This window comes from Strix aluco, chromosome 5 (genome assembly GCF_031877795.1).
Source record: "Strix aluco isolate bStrAlu1 chromosome 5, bStrAlu1.hap1, whole genome shotgun sequence".
In the NCBI taxonomy this organism is placed as follows: Eukaryota; Metazoa; Chordata; class Aves; order Strigiformes; family Strigidae; genus Strix; species Strix aluco.
Window position 1 is genome coordinate 13,400,940 of NC_133935.1, and position 20,695 is coordinate 13,421,634.

General features: G+C 41.6%; 1 protein-coding gene across 3 annotated transcripts in view; it reads left to right on the forward strand.

Annotated features, from left to right (window-relative positions):
- The first annotated feature begins 3,229 nt into the window (after nt 1-3,229).
- AGK (acylglycerol kinase) overlaps nt 3,230-20,695 on the forward strand; it is a 36,519-nt gene continuing 19,053 nt past the window's right edge. The window contains exons 1-6 of one of the 3 annotated variants that reach the window (XM_074826009.1): nt 3,230-3,389; nt 12,289-12,328; nt 16,271-16,350; nt 17,458-17,533; nt 18,895-18,987; nt 19,936-19,968. In XM_074826009.1, the coding sequence (XP_074682110.1) occupies nt 3,280-3,389; nt 12,289-12,328; nt 16,271-16,350; nt 17,458-17,533; nt 18,895-18,987; nt 19,936-19,968 (432 nt within the window). In that variant the 5' untranslated portion in view covers nt 3,230-3,279. Of the gene's footprint in view, nt 3,390-10,167; nt 10,313-12,186; nt 12,205-12,288; nt 12,329-16,270; nt 16,351-17,457; nt 17,534-18,894; nt 18,988-19,935; nt 19,969-20,695 lie in introns of those variants that run through there. The other 2 variants (XM_074826010.1, XM_074826011.1) reach the window with 2 other exon arrangements.

Below are 20,695 nucleotides of genomic sequence, written 5' to 3' on the forward strand. Positions count from 1 at the left end.
CAAGTAATGAAATCAGTGACTTTAGTAAAATAATTGCGTATGTTCAATCCCATTCCCAGAAAAATGACCACAACATAAACACGGCAACCCAGATGAGTTAGCTGAGGTGAGGACAGATTATGCTGGACAAGAAAAGGAGTCTAAATCATTCTCTGTCCTTGTCAATTGTAGGGTATTGCCAAGTAATAAATCTCTCTACTGTTTCACTCATATTCTCTGGCTAAGAAGAGAACTGAGATGGTTGAGCATGTAACTTTCCTAAAGTTACGAACAAATATGTCCCTGAAGCATGGTCATGTATCTGAGGCTGCTTCTGCTAACAGGCTTGGCACTGATGGTAAAGACAGGATGATAAAAAAATCGCTCTTCAAAAATGGGTCAGACATGAGCAACCAGGATGAGGCACTCACCTGTCTTCACAAACCTGTGAGATAATTTTAGGTGATAGCATGCCCAGTCAAGTATTAGAGTTGCAGAGCAGCTTTTCGAATGACTCTTTTTTACACAAGCCATACAACAATTTTAAGAAAACAAAACACATATTCCAGCCTCCTCCAAGCAGTTTTCTGAAAAAGGTAGCAGTCATTTTACTTGGCTACAGCATATAATCTAAAGGATGTTCAAGAGCAGCACTTTATCCTCTCATTTTCCATTGCACATACTCTAATACTTACTTCTATTGATCTGATGTGCAGAAAACTAGGAGAGCTAAAAGAGAAGTACCTGGTACATGCAGCAGCATGGCAGGTGTGATCTACCTTGAGGGTGATCAGACAGCCATAGCCAAAAACTAGGACACACATGTTTACCAGGAGGGATTTCGGAATGGGCACTGCATCCTAAGTAAAGCCAATTAATGAGACAAGTGCACAATCTGTCATTGTTGTCTGCAATGTTTCTTTCTTCTAAGGGCAGCTCTCTTCGAAAAGCCCCATCTCAAAATCACCAGCCCAAATTCTCAGATAATGTCACACAATCCCAGAACAATGGAGATGGGACGGGACCTCTGGAGCCCATCCAGTCCAGCCACTCTGCTCAGAGCAAGGTCAAGTCCCTCTGCTAGGGATGCTGAAAGACAACTAGTATTTGAGCTAAAATTTCTCATTTATACTAACTCTGATGTGTTTTCATGCATATGAACTCAGGAAAATTTCCATTCAGCCATCTTAGAGATATTCAGGTCTTTCATGCATTTAAGCATTTTTCTGACTGCTCCGAACATGTATTGGCATACTAAAGAGGCTTTATTTTAAAAATTCAAGCTTGTTTTGGAAGCATTATTAATAAACACAACTGTACTCAGTAGACTTGGTTGCAAAATAGGAAGTTACAGATGCTTATAAATTATTTGTGGCACCTCATGAGAATTATGAATTTCAAAAGTATTTATCAGCACACAATCTTTTAATAAGCTAAGGAAAGCAGGGTGAGAGTACTAGTATCTGTTGCTATCGTTGCTGTTAGCAGTTGGCCACACCACCTGAATCCTCACAGAAAGTAGGACACCACCAAAAAAAAAAGCATGACATTTAATCACTCCACACCACCTGGAACATTCAGCAGCACATCAAGTGCATGTACTCAGCACACTGAGATGCACTGGACAGATGAACTTGGAATATTTAAGCGGGAAGTGATGGCTACTGGATGAGGTTGTGCCTGAAATATTCATCAGGAGCTGATAGTTTAATGTTTTTCTTAGAAAAACAAATCCCAAATCTTCTACTCTACAAAATGAAGGGAAAAGAAAACCCAAAACACAGTAGGGGAACTAATCCATAGGGTTTAATCTGCTTTCCTTATCACTAATAGCAGAGTGTCTTCTGGACCATCTTCTGCACCAACTTGATTTTTGCAGAACAGACCTTTGCATACCCAGAGTCCCAAACTTTGCCTTAAGCAGCTCCCTTATTTTGCTATGCTCATCCCATCCAGACATCATTAAGCAGAAGTATTTGGGGAAGCGTTTTACAGAAAACCCATTTTATTAACTTTGACATTTTTGTAAATGTTCAGATTTTGCTGAAAACAGCATTTTGCAACACGAAAAACATTCTGAAAAAAAATTTCTGGCCAGCTTTATGTTCATTACCCTGACCTGCTAGTCCCTGCCAGACTGCATCGTTGTTGGTGTGAGTTGTCAAGCCCAGGTCCCTGTCAAGAGGAGGGCAGTGGTCTACAAAAGCAGTGTTGCTTCCTCACACCACTTACTTGGCCAACGGTTCGTTTTGAATGACCCGCCGTCTCTTCCTTTCTCATAGGACAGGGTGTCTCTGAATATTAGCCACACATGCCACCACTTAGCACTTTTATGAAATCTCTGAGGCCATTCACCATCTTTCAGGTGTCACGGGAAGCCACGGCTTGAGCTAATGCTAGAAGAAGCCACCACCACTAGATTGTCTCACAGCTTTTCCCACCATGAGGTCAGGTCTTGCCACTTAGTTGTGTTTCCACCTTTCCCTGGCAGGACATTTGTGCTGTTCACGGCTGCGTGGCACGCTTGCGAGGATGGTCTGTTCTCCATTTGTGGCTGGAGACATCTCGCCTGGTGTTCATGGTCACCCCCTCGGTGGGGCTTGAACAGCAAGCCCCAGGTACTTCCTAGCCAACATTTCTCTCAGATGAATCTTATGAAATATTTTCTGGGTTTTGTATTTTTTGGGGGGGAGGGAGGGGGAGGCACCTTGAATATTTCCATGAGTGTGAAAAAACACCTGTTCACTTTTGTCCTCTGCTGTGCAGAAAGTTTCCTGCTCCCCTGGCTCCTGGCGGTGGTCAGGCCTGTAGCTGCGGGTTGCCCCGTGGGCTGGAGGGTGACCACGCAGCGAGGCTGCGAGGGCTGGGACACAGGTGGGTGTGAAAACACTTTCACTTGGGACTTTTTAAAAAAAAAAAAAAAAAAAATTTAAATTGAGGTAGGGTGCCTGGACTGCATCAGAGAGCACACAAGGCCCAAGGCAGGGGCACAGTAACATGGAGGGGGGGGGGGGGGGGGGGGGGGATGTGTGTGAGATCTCAGCCCTGCTCGATGCGCGGGGGCCAGGCTGCCCAAACCCAGCACGGCGGGGGTCGGCAGAGGCCCCCACCCCCAGCCCGCGGGCCAGCGCCCGGCGGGCACCGACCGGCCTCCCCGCAGGGCCGGGAGGGCGCCGGTGCGCGGAACGCCGGTGCCGGGGGAGCCGTTTCCAGCCGGGCCGGGCCAGCGGCGCGTCGGTTCCCGCCGGCCCATCCTGAGGGGCGGCCGGTTTGCCCCGGGCGGCCGGGGGTGGGGGCGGCATGGCCGGGGCGGTGAAAGTGCTGACCACCCTGAGGAATCACTGGAAGAAAACCACGTTCGGGGTCTGCCTGCTGAGCTGGGGCGGGAACTGGCTCTATGGGAGGCACTGGTAACTGGCGCCGGGCCGGGAGGGAGGGACGGAGGGAGGGAGGGAGGGAGAGCGGGGCCGCCGCCCCGGCCGTGTGCCCGCGGTTCTTTCACAAGCCACCGGCCCGGCGCGGTGAGGGCATCGCTGCCATGGTCGCCGCGGGTGACCACCCTCTGCCTAAGGCCGTCTGCCCTGGCTGCTGTGGAAAGGGGGGTCTCCCCTCGGAGAGGCTCCGGCGCCTTGGGGGGATGGCTCTCCCCCCTGCTCCAGCAGCCGACAGTTTAGGAAGGCTCAGTGCCTTTTTGCGACTTCCCACCTTGGCCTTGTTATAAGTTTGGGGCTAGTTCAGGCGGTAGTTTTAAACAGAAGTGTTGTCAGGGTGACGTGAATCATTTTGGGGCCTGTAGGAGAGGAGAAAGATTTCTCCCTTCTAACTTATAAACAATGCCCTCAGCCAAGTGCATGTCATCGGCTTGCTTGCTTTTAACCATATCGTGAGGATAAATGAAACCAGAGGCCCTGCGCCTGCAAATGGTGCCACTGGTACCATGCTGACAGGAAGCCACCTTCATGCGCAGAGGGTGGCCATCACAGCATGGTGGCCATGTGCCCATAGGTTTTCCCACCTCCTTTTTTTCTTTTAGTGGTTGAGTACGCCTCACGAAAGATTCCAGATTTCTGTCGCACGAGCCCTTGTGCCTTTCTTGAGGCCCGGCAGCAGCCATGCACTGTACCTCCCTGTGCGCCTGCTTTGCTGTTACCACCCGCCTCGCTGGAAGGAGCCCGTCAACTGCTGCAGCAGCCACTCTGCTAACATAAGTCGTACCTAGCAGGGTGTCATTTCCACTGTTTATCTGTGGAGCAAATGTTCCTTGCAGTAAGCAAAATCCTCCTTCACAGTTTTTAAATAGCTAGGCTTATATTTTAATCCCTGTCCTTTAAGATTATGGTTAATACATTTGACTAAAATGCAAGTATAGCCAAATTATTTTTAAAAATTGTTACTTTTGGTGCTGCTGTTCATTCTGTCACTGTCTTAATGTCTTTTTAATTGTTCAGTCATGATTTTAGCAGTGTTCTGCTTACGTTAAAATGCTGCCAAAGCCTCAGTGGAAAACTTAGGAAAATAAATTTGTTTATGTTCTTTGTTATACTTTACTTCTTTGTTTCCTTTTGCCTAGGGACTTTCACATTAAATCAGTCTTTGTTTTGAATGGTACATCTGCTTTAGTTGGTTACTTCTTACCTGAAGCACTAAGGCTTGGTTGACTGCAGGGCAAGCAGCAAAAAAATTCTCCCACCAAACTTTTTTCTTTGTAATTGCTGATTGTACAGCAGGCTATGGTAAGATAGAGAGTAACTGTGTGAAAGTGGTGGTAACAAGGTCATGGTTTCATGTGTATGCCTACCAGACCAACAGACAGAGAAGAAGTACATAGTATACTGCCATGTTGTAAGCAGAAGTATTTGTGTGCTAAACAGGTTGGGGTTTTTTTGATGCCTTTGTGTAATGTCAGTGGTTCCTTGAGCTTGCATTCCACTTTTCCCTCTGACAACTTCAACTTTGAATTCTGATAAAATAGCGAAATATAAATGAGTAATTATTTGAACTTCTAGTATTCTAGATATCTCTTAGCCAAAAGAATGAACTTAATGTACAAAATGAGGAGGATGGAATTGCTTGGTGGCATTCATACGAGGGGCTGGCTCATTGGGCAGAGCAGCCTGTGACCTTCCCAGGTACCCTGCTTACGTAAGTGGTCTCCTTACTGGTCCTCTGTTTCCACAGATACTAATGACAGCAGGGTGCACGTCAGGCCCTGGGTACTACAGACAGCTACTGAAATAAAGCATTAAGAAAAGACTGTATCTGCTCCTTGTGCATATGGAGAGTGGGCACTTGAGGAGGCCTAGAAGCAGCGTCAGACACAACCAGTCTCCCCTGTATGTCTGTTGTTTCTGGGAATTCATGTGCCTATGTACTGTTGGTTTCAGCTGTATTGATTTCCTGTGCAGTAACTGTGAAAACATGTTATGATCACGGAGAATGTGAAGCATACCATAGGTGATACAGTGGTGAATAAGGAGGGAAATATGAAAGGCAAACAAACAGAAAGGGAACTTTTAGTATCTAAATTTCAGTGCTTGGAGGTTATTTGCACCAAGTGTAGGCATGGTGCTTTAACCCAGATGAGGTAGTGGGGAAAAAAAATAATGTTTACAGATTCCATTCTTTGGTCTCCCCTTTCATCTGTAAGGGAAGATACAGCATTTCCTTACCAGGCATTGGAAATGCAAGGTAGGAAACCCTGTGATGACAAACAGCTCTGTGTGACTGAAGTAGACTGGAGCACAGCTGTAAAGTACTGCTTTTAGAGATTTAAATACTGTTTGGAAGTGACAACTGTTTAGCCATTTCTTTGTGGCAGATTGTTTTAGCCAGAGAATAGAAAAACTAGGAGTGACAGAAGAACCTGATGGCAAGAGTGTGAAAATTCAGAGGTGGTCTCAGCAACCCTTTCATGGTGCTCTGTGCACAGTGAAGGCCTTACCTTGTGGCTGCTGGACAGCAAGGAATAGGCCAGGATCCCTCTCTGCAGCTTGTTTTGCCTCCAAATGTGGTAGTGGCTTTTGGTGGTGGTTTTTTTGTACATTCCCTTTTCCCAGTTTCTTTGTTTATGTACCAGTTATGCTGGGGAGCACAAGAGGTGCCCCTTGCCCCACACACAAACTGCTGCAGGCAACACTTGGAGAGGTTAATGAGGGAATTGCATATGGGCGATGTTGGCTGTGAGGCTTGCTGTTATTGACATCAGAGGCTAAATTACCATGCATGAGACATACTTGACTAGACTTATATTTGCCCTTTTACAACAGATTAAAGGTTTAGTGAAGTCTTGTGCTTTGGTTTCTGGCATCACTGGAGTTTCTGACGAAGGGGCTTGCTTTAGCACAGCATCAGTTCAGATTAGCCTCTGACTTCTTGGAATTAACTGTCTGAGATGTTGCTCATTTATTTGCAGCTGGAGAAAATTTTTGTTTCCCATGCTGCATCCCTCTTCTTGGCTTTTCCATCCTCATGGATTTTCTAAGATTTTCTTGCAAAGAGAAGATAATTTGCTTTTTTGACTTCTCAAGTTTCATTCTTTTAGATTCAGAGGCTATGATGCCTGCATTAAGTGGAGCTATTGTAAATAACAATCTGTCCTGCAAATAAATGGCAACTCTTTTGTGGTCATTATCTACGTGCCCATAGGGGCAGAAGAGCTCTGGAGCTCTTTAAGCTTTGGAGGATGCTACTGAACAAATATGGACAAGAGCAATGTGACCTTTTCCAGACTTGTTTCCTGTGCCTCTTCCCTGCCTGGAAATGGACCTGGGTGTCCCCCTCCTGCACCCTGCAGACTGTGCTGTGGGGGCTGATGCGGACGCCCTTGTGCTCCACAGGTTTCAGAGGAAAGAGGGGCACTGGAGTGTAACGGTTCATCGCTGAGTTAGTCTAAAGGTTGTGGATGACAGTAACTGTAAAGGTCGAGGACCTTCTTAGCCCAGTCTTGTATGATACTTTCTTCACGCAGCATTTAGTTTCTGGATCAGTGTGTTAGGCTTTCATCTTTGGAGGTGTTTGCTCAAATACTGACTGATTTAAAAGGAAGGGGTTTTTGGATGAACAGGAAGAGTAAAAAGGAAACCTTGTGCTGATTCCCCCTCCCCCATCTGTGATTCATCTCTTCTAAGCAGGTAATATAACAGAAGGTGCCTCTTCAAAAGAGACATCGATCAGGAGGTGGCAAAGGTTTTTCATGTGTAAAATGATAGGCATTATGATTGATTGAACTACTGTTAACTAAAACCCTCTCACTATTCTTACAAAACCTTAGTGAGTCTTAAAATTCCTTTCTTTCTCATAAAAGAATGTGTTTTAAAAATCCACTGTCTTTCATTTAGGATAGCAAATACTCTTGTAGGTTTGGAGGAATAAGAAGATAACTCAGCGTTGTCACCTGTGAGATTGCCTCCCTTTAATTTCTCTGGATTGCATGAATTTATGTATTAACATCACTTTAATCTGTCTATTTTAATCTATCATTTTAATCATACTACAGGTGCAAGGGACACCAGATTTAATGTACTAGATCAAATCTTAGAGTGTATGCAGATTGTCAGATAGACGCTCATAGACAGTAATGTACTTCTGTTTGACATACATGTGAGGTTGATTACAGATAAAGTAAAGATACCATATAATTGTTTTAAAATTTCCACCAAGTTTGGAAGTCCCTCTCACCTTTATGTCCTGGGTCACCTTTCCTGAATTGAGCTGCTGCTGTTCTTTATGTGTCCAGGTGGTGCAGTGAGTCACCAGCTATGTCAAATCAGCAGAAATCTAATCTCTGGCATGATGGACATCAGCTTAACTGGTTGTCAGGTTTGGCCAGACTGTTACAGTGGTGTCACTGGGTCATCACTTTGTCAGGATCCGGACCCTTGATATTGTACTGAGGCAGTGGACTCATCGGATGCTCAGTTTTACTCTGTATATGTTGAAGTATTGACTTTCTCCGTAGAAAATGCTGGCAAGACATCTGGGCCTTTGACTGCTTGCCAGTAATCCGAGTGTTATTGTTATCTATAATTTGAATGCTAGTCTCTGTGTGTTTGCCAACTGATAACTCACTTTGTCACCTTTCTGCATATACTTCCTGAGTGGCTGACTTTATTTCATCAAAACTTTATCAAAAAAAGGGAATATAAATTCTGAATCTGGGTAAAGCTGATGAAAACTAAGATTTGTCTTTCATGCCCTTCCAAAGCCAAGCTGGAAGTAAATGGTAATATCCAGCAAAGAGGATGCTGTGCTCTTGCTATATTGTAAGCAGCCAAAAAACTCTCTGCTAAGATAAAATCTCTTTTAGGAGTTCAGTTATAGCTCTTGAGGAGTGATCCTATATGCACAGCTTTGGTCAAGTTTCTCCTTGCAGACACTGAACTGAAGAGTTTTTAGGCTGCTTCTTGCTTGAATGTACTTAATAATCTTAGATGTAATGCCCATAACCCTTTTTGAAATGGGATCTCACACCTGAGCTTTTTTATACATTTGTAGTATGGTCACTTTTAAGGGAGTTGCTTTGGTTGACTCTAAGATGAAGGCTGTAGCCATGGGCCTCAAACAGCTTCTTTGGTTCAAGTTTGCTGTCTTGTTGTTGAGTTCATTGCTGCCCTGGCTGACCTTTCATCTCAGGAACCGTCCTTTCAGCCCTGGCTTCTGCTGGCACTGGAGCAGAGGATGCAGTCTCAGCTGGAGGAGCATACATACTAAATTGTGTGGATCTGTGTGCTTATATGTAAGAGTGTTAATTCCCTGTTCTAACTGAAAATGCATAGGACAGGAGCAGCGGCCGCCAGTCCTGTGCTGGGGATGTTACAGACAAATCAGAACAGCCCCTGTTCAAGTGGGTTGTACAGATGCTGGGCTTTCACAGCCCAGCATGGTCTGGCAGCCTGACACGGCTGGTGTGTGGTGAGCTCTAAACAGTTGCTCTTCCTTTCTTTCTGCACTGGTTCCTTGCTTTGGCGTAAGCCCGCTCTGTTCTCTGAAGAGGCTGCGCTGCAGTGACTGCCAGCCTTGCAGGTTTGACTGATACCTTTGTTGAAGCAGGCAAAGGTCTGTCCATGGGTTCAGTTTTAGACATCCTCTTTCTTCCATACCCCACTGCCACTGCTCATTCTGCTGTGTCTCCCAATTTTTTACTCCTTAAGCAAGTTGGCCCAGTTGTAAGCTGTGTGATGCTTAATTCTCACAGCAGGAAGGCAGCCCGGGGTTGGCCAGCAGATGTAATACTGCACATCTGTTTTGCTTTAAGGACAGAGTTGTGTCTGTAAGCACTTAGAGGAAACGTAAAGTAAAAATTGATTTTTAGTTTGCTGTGGATATGGTGCAAGTCAGAAGAAATCTCTGTGTGTTCTTTAAGGCAGTACAGCAATTTCCCTCAGCCTCCACCTGCTCATGTTCAAGTGTTGTTGAAAAGGCTTTGTCACTACGTAATATTAGTCACTAAAGTACAAAAAGTCAACAAAATCTTATATTTATTATTAAAGTCTCTTCTTCTCTGGGAGCTGGTACACAGCCGTATTTTGATAATCTAATATGTACTGAGACAGAAGATTAGAATTTGCCTTTTTGCTATTTTTAAGATTTTTCTAGCTGTATTTATTAGTTGGTATGGCCTTCAGAGGACTTTCAAACGCACTTGTAGTACTTAGGTGAGCCATATGAGATGAGTACAGGCAAGAGGTGTGGTACAGGAGGAGGATGCTGTTCTCCCAGATACACCCCTGTGAGTGCACTTGCACTGTTGTTTCTTAAGTGTGAAGATAAGTGTTGACATAACCTTTTAAGGAAATAAAAATTTTCCTGTTACCTGGCATCTTTAAGCCAAGCTCAGATGACTTTGAAATATATGTCCTAGTTGAATCAGTGGGAATCCTATGAGTATGGCTGGGATGGCATGGGATTTTGGGTGCTGTGCTACTGGAGGGGTGAGACAAATCGCCAAATTACTGAGCAGTAAATGGTGGTTCTGGTCTCAGAACCTAAACCTTTCCTTTGACACCAATATGATATGTGTCAAGAGTAGACTTTTTGTGTTCTGTAATGCTTCAGTGCAGGAGAAAATAAACTTAAATGCTGACATCTAAAGTGTCGAGCGTAATTTTCATGGTTAAGACTGTTCAGCTGAATCAAGTTTGCATCCTTGACAGGTTTTTTTGAGGGTCTTTGCAAGTTGGGACAGAGCACAGTATCTTTTGCTTGCCTTCAGAAAGTGCTGGACTCCACTTTAAAGGCAATTAACACTGCAGCATAAGGTTGCGGGCACCAGGAAAACATGCTGGCTGACGATGTGACACAGCTTGACTTCTGAACAAAATAGCATCAATGTGAGGTAAACAGATAACATGGATTTAACTAGAATTTGTTAATAAGGTTAGGACAGCAATTCTCAAATACATCAGCTGTGCAGCCATCATTTGATAGTGGAGTTTTCTTGATATCCCGTAATAATTCAGCTTTACATATTGAAATTGCAATTGCTTTGTGTTTGCTCTGGCCCCGCGTAGTCACAGAGGGAAAAGAAGTCCTTATATGAGGGCTGCCCTCAGCAGCACAGTGTGGACTTAGCCTGTCATGCTGTCTTGATTGAACTGGAATTAGTGGTGACAATGTTGTTTAGCTTGGAACACAAAATTTCTCAGAGATAGTTATTTTAACTAGTGCGCTTTCTACTGCAACCAAAACCAAGTCTGCCACTCCTTTAAGTAATATTTCAGGTGCTTAATACAAATGACTTATCGTTTGGTTTTAAGGAGCAAACATGACAGTTAAAAGCATGCCTCTAAGGAAATTTTTTTTAGACATTCCAGTTACTTGTTATCCTGGTGAGGTATTATTCACATATTTTCTTTTTCCATGCTTGAATTATTCCTTTGTCTTTTTATTATTACCAGGAATAAATTATGACTTTTTTGCTGTAGTTATTTTCTCAGAACCCAACTTTATATCTCACCTGAAGTCACCCTACTTCTCCTTCTATGGCATTGCAGCATGTTTTGGTGATGCCAGAAAGAGAAGCTTATATAGCTCCAGTGACAGATAAATACTGTAAACTTATGGAGTTGAATAGATCACACTCGTGTTTGGGTCCAGAGGTCTGACCAAGGCCTTGCCTTCTCTTCTGCCACTTCCCTCGCAGGACTTGGCCTGATGAGCCATACTTTGTGGCAGGAATGTGCTGCTTTCCTAATCACTTGTTTTCCCTGGTTGGCATTGAATCCTTTTAATTGGTGTGGTGCATTCATGTTGGTATGCTGACTATAATTGCAGTTTTTTTTGATATTTTTGATTTTTTTTTTTTATATTTTTGATATTTTTGATATTTTTTGATATTTTTGAGACACCAATATGCTGTCTTGCCAGGTATTGGCAAGGGCAAGCTGAAGGAGTGTTTTGGTTTTAGCAAGGAGGGGGAGTGTCTATCTAGAGGACATATGAGACTTTGGGCACTGCAGAACAGGACTCCTCCCTCTTTTGCCTGCAAGGGCCAATAGGGCATTTTTTTGTCTGAGGAAGAACGGAATGTTGTTCTTCCCTCAGTAGCTCTGTCTCCAGTCTGCTTGCCAACTGTACCCTGCTTGCCACCTTGCTGATGCTCTCTGTCACCCATGACAAGCACAAGGATTAGTCTGGATTTTATTTCTGAAATGACCATCAGTGACATATCTAATACTGATGTTTTCTTCTTTGTTTTTAAACTTCACTTAGGTGAGTTGAGTGATTTTTGCCTCTGAGTTACTGCTTTAGGCCACGCTCAGGCTTAGGTGGGTGGTAGGTGCTGCAGTAACGTGTTCGGCTTAAAAACCAGTGGAGAGGGGAGTTCACATTTACAATGCACAAAGATTTAAGTTCACAGAAGTTACACTTAAGTCTACTCTAAATCCCTTCTATACTGCCAGAATGATAAGTACCTTCAGTGTAAATAACAGGCAGCATTAACATGGAAAAACGCCATGCCTTAGATCTGGAGTACAGTTATGTAGCAATTGAAAAATAAATCACAGTTATACAGTGTCTCATAGCTTATGTAATATTAGCACACTTGGCATCCTGGTCTTTGTCTTCTGCTTTTCTTTACTATAGAAAGGGTGTTTGTGTGCACATGCAGAAAAAAATTATGCATGTGTGCTTAAATGGGTGTGTTTCATCCTTAAAATGTGTTAAATAGGCCTTAAAGAACCTGTACTTTTTAATTTTAGTGCTGTCAAAGTGGGTGTAAAAATGGTATGTACCTACCTTTTAAAAATGAGCAAATTGTTTTAAACTTACACAACCTAATGTCCACTCTCTTTCTGTCTTACCTAATAGTGATAACCTGCTACGAAGAGCTGCATGCCAAGAAGCCCAGGTAATACCGTTTAAAGTGATAAAATTAGATTAAAATCTCCCTCTTATCTTGGTTGTGCAGGGCTCCAGAGATTTTCCCAGCAGGCCCTCTCTACGTGACAAGCCTTATAATGATGCATCTGTGTTCTTTTGCTAAAGTGCCAAAGGGTGGACGAGGCCTCCAGCCTGCAGCCAGGGTACTTACCTTTCATGCCCTGACTGCAGTTGCAGTGGATGGTGCAGTGGTGTCTCTGGGGTAGCTGTAGCTCCCCAGACCTCCGTTTCTGCAGGTGTAATTGCTCTGTGCCTCTGAAGTTCTAGTAGGAAGGGGATTTCTTGATAAGACAGGAAATTGAAATCTCAGATCTGCTACAATGGGTGGTCTGAGCAGAAACACTTCGTGTTAGTGCTCAGCTGGAGAGACCTTGCCCTTGTCTACTCGATCCTGAGTGACTTTATCAAGGATACTAAGTGTGAGGCCTGACCTAGCGCTTTTGAGACCAGTGTACTGGGAACTTAATGGAGACAACCCATTTGCTGGTCACTGACAAGAAAGCTAGCGTTCAGAGAGAGAGAGAGTTATTCTGCGTATATTGACTATTGCATTTTGTACTTCGTGGCCTGTGTGGGCAGCCAGCGATGAACACATTCCCATACTGTAGTATTCCCAGAAAGAAATCTTTTCTGTAATAAGCAGTCTTTCAGAGGCGCAGGTGCTGCTGCCCATGGGTGACACCGCTGCACGGGTACTGCCTACTAGCTCTCATTACCTTGGTGATGTGCTGTAGGATTTTAAGAGTCTTTCTACCTCCCGCAAATAAAGTTTATTGTAAACCTGCTTCTCCATGCCGGATGTTAGAGATTTTGCAGGGTATAACACTGCTCCCATCATTGCTATGTACTGGGGCCTGAGAAGAATGGTGAAAATTATTTTTCTTATTAAAGAACTTTCCTTGAGATTACCCTGCTTCTGTGGTGCACCTGAATAATCCCAATTTTAGCCTTCCTGCTGTTGAGGGAAAGATATTCACAGCAACTTGATTTGGGCAATGGAACTTCATGCCAGAATGGATGTAAGGGAACTGAACTCTCATGAAAGAATAAGAAAAATCTTTCCCTGAAAATACTGCTTTCATAAATCATACTTACAGCGTCGGAGTCAAATGCATTTCCAACTCATAGTATCAGTTGTTCTTGATTTTTATGTTTTCAATATTCAATTTTACTGCATAATAGCAAAATGATACAAGTTTTTTATATCACCAAAAATAGCAGTTAATTTAATACCTCGGTATTTGAAGCATGCTGACCAAATTAACATTTAAAAAAAAGGCACAGATTAAATGATATATAAGGAGAAGTTAAAAGACCTAAGTGTGTATGCTGTCAAAAAGGTGTAAGTGCTAAGGAAAGACTGGTACAAGAAGATAGTTCTGTTGTGGAAATTCTGACTTTCCTGTTTCTTAATTCCAGTCATTAAGTGATGGGATCTATTCCATTATGGCTTATTCTTATAAATGAAAGTGCAAAAACACTGTCAATAGAGCTTCCTACAATTTCAGTGGTTAAAGCCTGGGAAAATATCCTGCAGAAGACTCCTGCATTAGAAGGAATGAACCAGAAAGCCTAGTAATCAATTCTTGCTGTAATTTCCATTCTCACTGATGTGTGAGCCCCAAATACTGCTTGAAAACACGCAGCAATACAGCAGTAAGGCGATAGATGTCTGATATGTTCTTCAAAATAACAACAATCTGTAACTGTTTGGAAAATGCTACTTGCATTTATAGTGCTGTATAAGTATTGGGAAAAAACAGAGGCAGACTCACCCAAGAAAAAGTTTAGTCTGAGTGAAGTGGTAGGTTTTCCCTATTATTTTTACATCAGATTTTTAAGTTTTTAAGCCTGTTACAGTGCCAAATTGATGAGGCGCCTGCCTTCCTGCCAGAGTATCCGCTACAGCAGTACTTCATGCAAAGATTTCACCGTGCATGTCCGAATTTAAATACCAGTTTATGATGACAGCCTTGGAGTGGCAAATGATTATAGAAAGATTCTATAATAAGGAACCCATTTATCATATTTTAAACCTTTTACACCTCCTTCTCTGGAATAAGCCAGTGTCAGCTGACTGTGGGCTTCCTTTGCAGATGTGGTCTCGCTGATTGACCTTGTTACTAAACTCTCAGTGTGTGTTAAAGAGTTCCTGTTTAGCTGGCAAACAGTTCAGTCTCTGTGAAGCAGGGGTAGTCGTCTCCAAAGGAATGCGGTTTCTCTGTTAGTATTCACGAAATATTATAAAGCCTTTGTCTAAAGGGTTTTGCATAGGTGCAAAGTAGCGGTTGTCGTCTTAGAATTCCAGAAATGCAATACCTGCAAGTGTGCACTTGACAAGGAAGTGGAAAAGGCATTGGCTTTCCTAAATTGTACCGTCATATATATATATATATTAATAACTATTTTTAATTCTGACTTTAAGTTGTCTTTCCTTATGTTGTGCTGTGAAAAAATGTCTTCTAGAATGTGGCATTACTATTTTTTTTATTTCCTGTCTTAAAAGTCAGCATTTGCTTTAGAAATGTCCCTGTATATAACATAAATATCTAGGTATATTACATAAAGAAGTGATTATGTCATCACTCATTAATTCTTTATGAGCCTTGTTAGGTTGTTTAGAGCAAGCAAATACATGCCCCAAGCAAATAATTAATTGTTTCTAACACTGTAACATGCTAGAGGTCCCCTATATTTCCCATTCCTGCCTGGCAGTTGCAATAAAATGAGTTGGTCTGTTTTCCAGCTGACTTTTGAAAGCTTAAGAGCTATTGATTTGTTTCCTTTCGTTGAAGATTCCTTTACTCTCAGTAACTTCTCTTACCTTTTTTCTTCCTTGAAGAAGAAATTTGAATGTTTTAAGCAGCATAGGCAGCTGCACACTTTTAATTGAGGTTTCCTTAGCAAAGTTGGCAATTACAAATCTAAACAGCTAACAATCACTAAATTCTACTCTGCTTTGTGTACAGTGTCCACCTTCTTCAATATAAAAATTCCTGCTAGGGGGATTAACTTTCAAGATAAAGGGGGAAAAAAAAACAGGGACAGCTGACATTGTCTTCTGTTCAGCACAGTAGTCTTTTGTTCCTACTTTATTTCTGGGGCTTCTGGATGGTACTGCTGAATATGTTGTCATGCTAGTACTCAATGCCAGTTTGATTTGGTGTAGTGAGGATGCCTTTAGGTGACCTAAAGGAGGTTTACAGAGTGGGAAATAACATGCGTGGAAGCTTTGCCTTTTCTTTCCTCTCCTGTGCTGAAAATCTGTGGAAATAGGTACAAACAGCTAAAAGGTACAAGAGGCTGTATGGAGTAACTCCCGAAGAATTTAAAATCAAGGCACCTATTCAGAACTGGATTCAAAGTTGAAGAGGAATTAAGTGATTTTTATATGGAGACATTAGGAATTAAAAATGTCTGAGAAATAGTGAACTTGCTTATAGGTCAGGGCAGATTCTCTGATTATCTTTCATATCTTCAAAAACTTAAGCATAGGAAGTACAAAAATGAGCAGGAGAGAAGAAATTAAGTACAGAAGTGGAAAAAGGTGCAGAAAGAAGGTGACAGGCAGGTGCATGAGACTTACATAAGGAAGGAGAATCAAGTAACCTTGGAGTCAAGGATAGCTCCCTGGATCTCTGCCCATGGCAGAAAACCAGAGGTTGACAAAAGCAAAACCAAAATGGTGGTGGAATTGTAAAAATGAGCTAAAGAGTACTTGCGACAGTGGTGTGAGCTGTTGCTAAGAATGCAGGTCTTTGAATAGGAGACCTCTGCAGTGGCTGAAGGTGGACATCATTTAAATGTCATGAGACTTGAAAGCCCATTGACATTTATAGATACGCATTATTTTGAACCGTTTTACCAATGTTCTTAAAAGATAAACTGAACTCTGCTCTTTTTCTCTTAGGCTTTTGGCAACCAGCTGATCCCTTCCAGTATGCCATTGAAGAAAGCAACAGTGTTTCTCAACCCAGCAGCTTGCAAAGGGTAAAATTCCCCCTTCCCTGCACTCGTATGTGAGGCACTCTTTCTGTATTTTTTGCTCTGCCATCCACTATAAAAGCCAGCCAGATTTTTGAGCTCATTTTTGCCTCCCTCTGATGCTGAGCTGGTGCTATGTAACTATGCCAAACTTTATTTGACCAAAAATATTGGGACGAGAAATAGAACTAAATGCTTAAGTTGAAAGCATGATTTCTAAACATATGTATATTTTAAATTTTTCTTTTATCCCATGTTTTGGCCTTTGTTGTTCCTTTGTATGTGGAATTCCTTCCAAACTTTTGTATGTGATGTATCTCCGACCTCAAAAACTATAGAAATAAGAGGTAACTTTGATTGCTTCAAGACTTGAAGTTATCTTGGATATGATGTGTGTCTGTTTTTGCTGATAAGCTAAGCTTTGTATCAGTTGTATCTTGGGGAGGGGCGGGGACTTGTTAGTAACAATATGAAAGGAATAGAATAACTGACATGGAAGTGCTTGGACTTACGTGCTTTTGTTCAAAACACCCATGACTGGGAAATGCAAAGTGTTAATAAATTAAGTCTCTGACTTCTAGTCTCATGTTTCTACTTGTCGTAAGCAATTTATAGTTAATGGCGTAATTATTTTATTATGCAGTTACAGAAAATGCATCAGTCGTATAACAAAAGGTCAGATAAAATTTTGCTTCTAAACTTACTTAATAATATGTAACTAAATATTAAAAAAAAAAAAATGTTTCTGAAAACCTAAATGAGCCTTCTCTGTGGTCTTAAAGCCTGGTGCTCTGTAAGTCATTAATTTTCTAATAAATTTCTTTCTGGAGATCTTGTTTTGTTGGGGGTTTTGATTATTTTGGGAGAAAGCTAGATAACCTCTTCTGCAATTATTAAAACTGCAACAAAAACCTGACATGTGAGATGTGAGTCTAGAAATGTAATACATTTGAACCAAATCTCATCTTTCCTGACTGTCAGGTTGAGTGACTGATTGTGTAGATTGTATGCTCATTTTTAAGTAGATTTCTTCTTGTTATTCATTTGCTTCTTTCCTTTTAAATTTTTTTAGCCACCACACTACTGAAATTGTTTTTACTCTGTTATTTCTAGCAAAGCCAGAAACCTTTTTGAAAAGAATGCTGCTCCAATCTTGCACTTATCTGGCTTGGATGTAACTGTGGTTAAGGTAAGAACTGTTAGGTTCTGCTAATATAGTTATATTGTCTGCTCTGCTTTCTTCTCTTAAAGAATTGAAATTAAATTCTGGATGCATTTGAAATTCTCAGTTGTCCTGTAGACATCTTGTGGGAAGAAGTAAATACTGAAATATTAAGCCGGTACTTAATCTTTTTCTTTTTAGTTCTCAGTTAATTTACAAACTATGTAATGAGTTTTTAATTGCTAAAGCAGTACATGTGCTTGTCTGTCTGTCTAAAGCAGCCCTTCTATAATTCATGTTTGAGAAAAAACTCTCTAAATATTTGAGTGCTGGCTAGTGGTGCGTGCCCATCACTGTTGAAATAGTCAATTCTGCCTAAACTTGCAGAATTCAGAAGTGAGGAACTTTGATGTGCAGTGGAACTGTTCAGATTAATTAAAAATAACCTTCTATTTTTATGCTGAAAATATCTCAGTGTATCCCCAAATAATTCAATATTCCCATCGTGAAACCAGAAAACTGATCTCTAAATGATGTGAATTAGCAGAGAGGCTTTCTTTGGAAAGAGAACAAGAAGTAAACACGAAAGGATTATGATCTTTTTGCAGGTTTTTGAGGCTGTGATATGTGGATTGTTTAATAGTCACTGTGTCCTAGCAGCGAAATACTCTAATATATATCTTTCTGTCTTGGAATCTTTTTCACAAGGATTAGTGTTAAAGTGCTGTTTTTATCAGTGCCTTTCTTTGGTCATTGAAAATACATAGTCCCACCCAAAGAGAAATAATTATTTTGTAAGACTTGAAACTGATGCTTTGTAGCTTCAGACCTGACCAGTTAGTAAAACAGGGCTGGGCCAGTAACTGAGGCTGAGATGTCCCTGTAAAAGACATTCATTTTGCAGAAAATGGTTTTGATGGTTTATAAAGTCAGTGTACTCTTTACTGTTAAACCTGTTGTCAACAGCTTGTTGTCAGGCAGTAGCCTTTTAGGCAGCTGATGCTGTGTTTCAGGAGATGCACTTCAGCACTTTGTCTGCTAAAGATGTTGGGACTTTATCTGCAAGAGCATGGTTTGCTTGTGGTTTCATTTCAGTGTAAAACTGCCTGGAAATATGATTACTGCTGCGATAGTCTAGATCTCTTGAATAAGATTTACTCTGCTACCTCGTTTAGCCTGTGTGTGTGTGTGTTTGCACATATTGTATTAGGCAGCAGACGCGTTTTATAAGTTGAAGACATTTCAGTGAATGTGAGTAATATACAGTACTGTGTGCCTATATGAGAATAACCATTAAGCAAATGGACAAATGTTTCTTTTTTTTCTATAGAAGAGAAATCCTAGAAATAGTCACTTGAGTTCTCATGCTTGAATTTCTGTTTCTTCAGACTGATTATGAGGGACAAGCAAAAAAGCTGCTGGAATTGATGGAAAACACAGATCTGATCATTATTGCAGGAGGAGATGGCACAGTACAAGAGGTACCGCAGGAGCTTTGTCCTTGTTTGTTGAGAATCATAGTCAGGCTGAGGCTGAGAAGATTGAGTCTGTGTAATGTAGCAACATCATAACAACCATTGCTAGAGATTTGTCCATTTTAGTATCTGTGTTTTCCGTCAATGTTATAATCTTCTGGGGACAAGAAGACTCTGCTAGTTGTTGTTAGTCTAAAAGTAATGATGGGAGTGGGAGCAGAAAGAGTATGTGACATAACTATCTTTCAGAATTTTATTCTAGAATGAGAAAATTATTTGAGGAGACATGATTCTAACTTTTTCTGTGTAATGTAGCTGTAATGGTTTAATTTTCAAAGTTCATTCTGATCTGTACTCCCCAAGAGGAATGCATGTTTTGCTAAGTGGGAATCAAATAATTTAAAAATTAGCATGCTTTGTTATCACTCCCACGTATGTATTTAATAAATGCCTATTGTCAAGATGATTAATGACAGGAGCAAACTACCAGCAGAACTGGGGGATGCTCTATTTTTCAAGGAAGGTTGTATTTTATTAAAGCATTTCCTGGAATGCTAACTACTGGCTTCATGAGGCAATGGCTAAATGAAATGCAGTGACCTTAAGAGAAAGTGGTCAGAATATATCTGCGAGTTTCTCCTGGCCTTATAATTGATTATTGTTAATTGCACACTGACCAGTGCTATTTTTGCATTATGCAGAGCATTATTCAGTGTTAAAACATTTACGCTGGCATTGGTTGTGGTGCCAGATATGCTCACGTGCACTCATAACTGCTATTTCCATCAGGTTTGCACATTGAACATGCCTCCTTTCCCATGTAAGCAACTGTAGCACCTTCCATAAAAGAGTAGCTGTTCCTTAAATCTTCTCCAAAGAGTAAATGTGGGTATGAATTTTGTAGCTTTCTACTGTAACTGAGTCTCAGAGCTGAGCATTTCCCATGTTTTTCAGGTCATAACTGGACTTCTCCGCAGAGCAGATGAGGTGAGGAAGTGTCACTTTTAAAATTTTGTTTATTTCTTGGAGGAAGTGTCTTGTGCATCACTGTGATCTCTTAGCCTCAGCTGTCTTCTATGGATATGTTGCTTACTAATCTGGAGCCAGCTAGTTGCATAGTAAGTCAGCCACGCTAGCGTCCTGCAATTCTGCCCGTTGTTCTTCATTCCTTTTCTCAGGGAGTGCAGTGGCTCCCAAGCCACAGCTTTGGGAAGTTTCCAGTGTCAGAGCAGGGATTGTGGAGAAGCCAAATGCACAACTTTCAAAGACCCATGGACCAGCTGTGTATGCTGCTTTGTTTGGCAGAAGTATCGGGCAAAAGTACATGTTTTTCTTGTATTTGTACAGGCTTGAAACCGAATTCAGTTAGGGCTGTGCTCCTATTGCTTTATGATTGCTTTGCCATTTTTTCAAGCTGTGAATATCTACCTATGCAGATGGCTGCAGAAAGCAAATTTTAACCTCTCAAGGTGGATCGCCTGAAATGGAAATGAGAGCAATTTTTCTTTTTAAAGAGGGAGGACAGTGTTATTGAAGAAAGGAGGGAATCATTGTTCCCAAAACCTTCTGGCAGAAGCTGGCAAAAACTCAATTAAATGATCCAGACAAGATTATGATGATATCCTTGGCAGCTAGAATTGCATCTGTTTAGGCAGTTGCTTTGTCTGAGTGTGACAAGAGAAACTCTGCAACCAAGTCAGTATTTTTAAAGGGG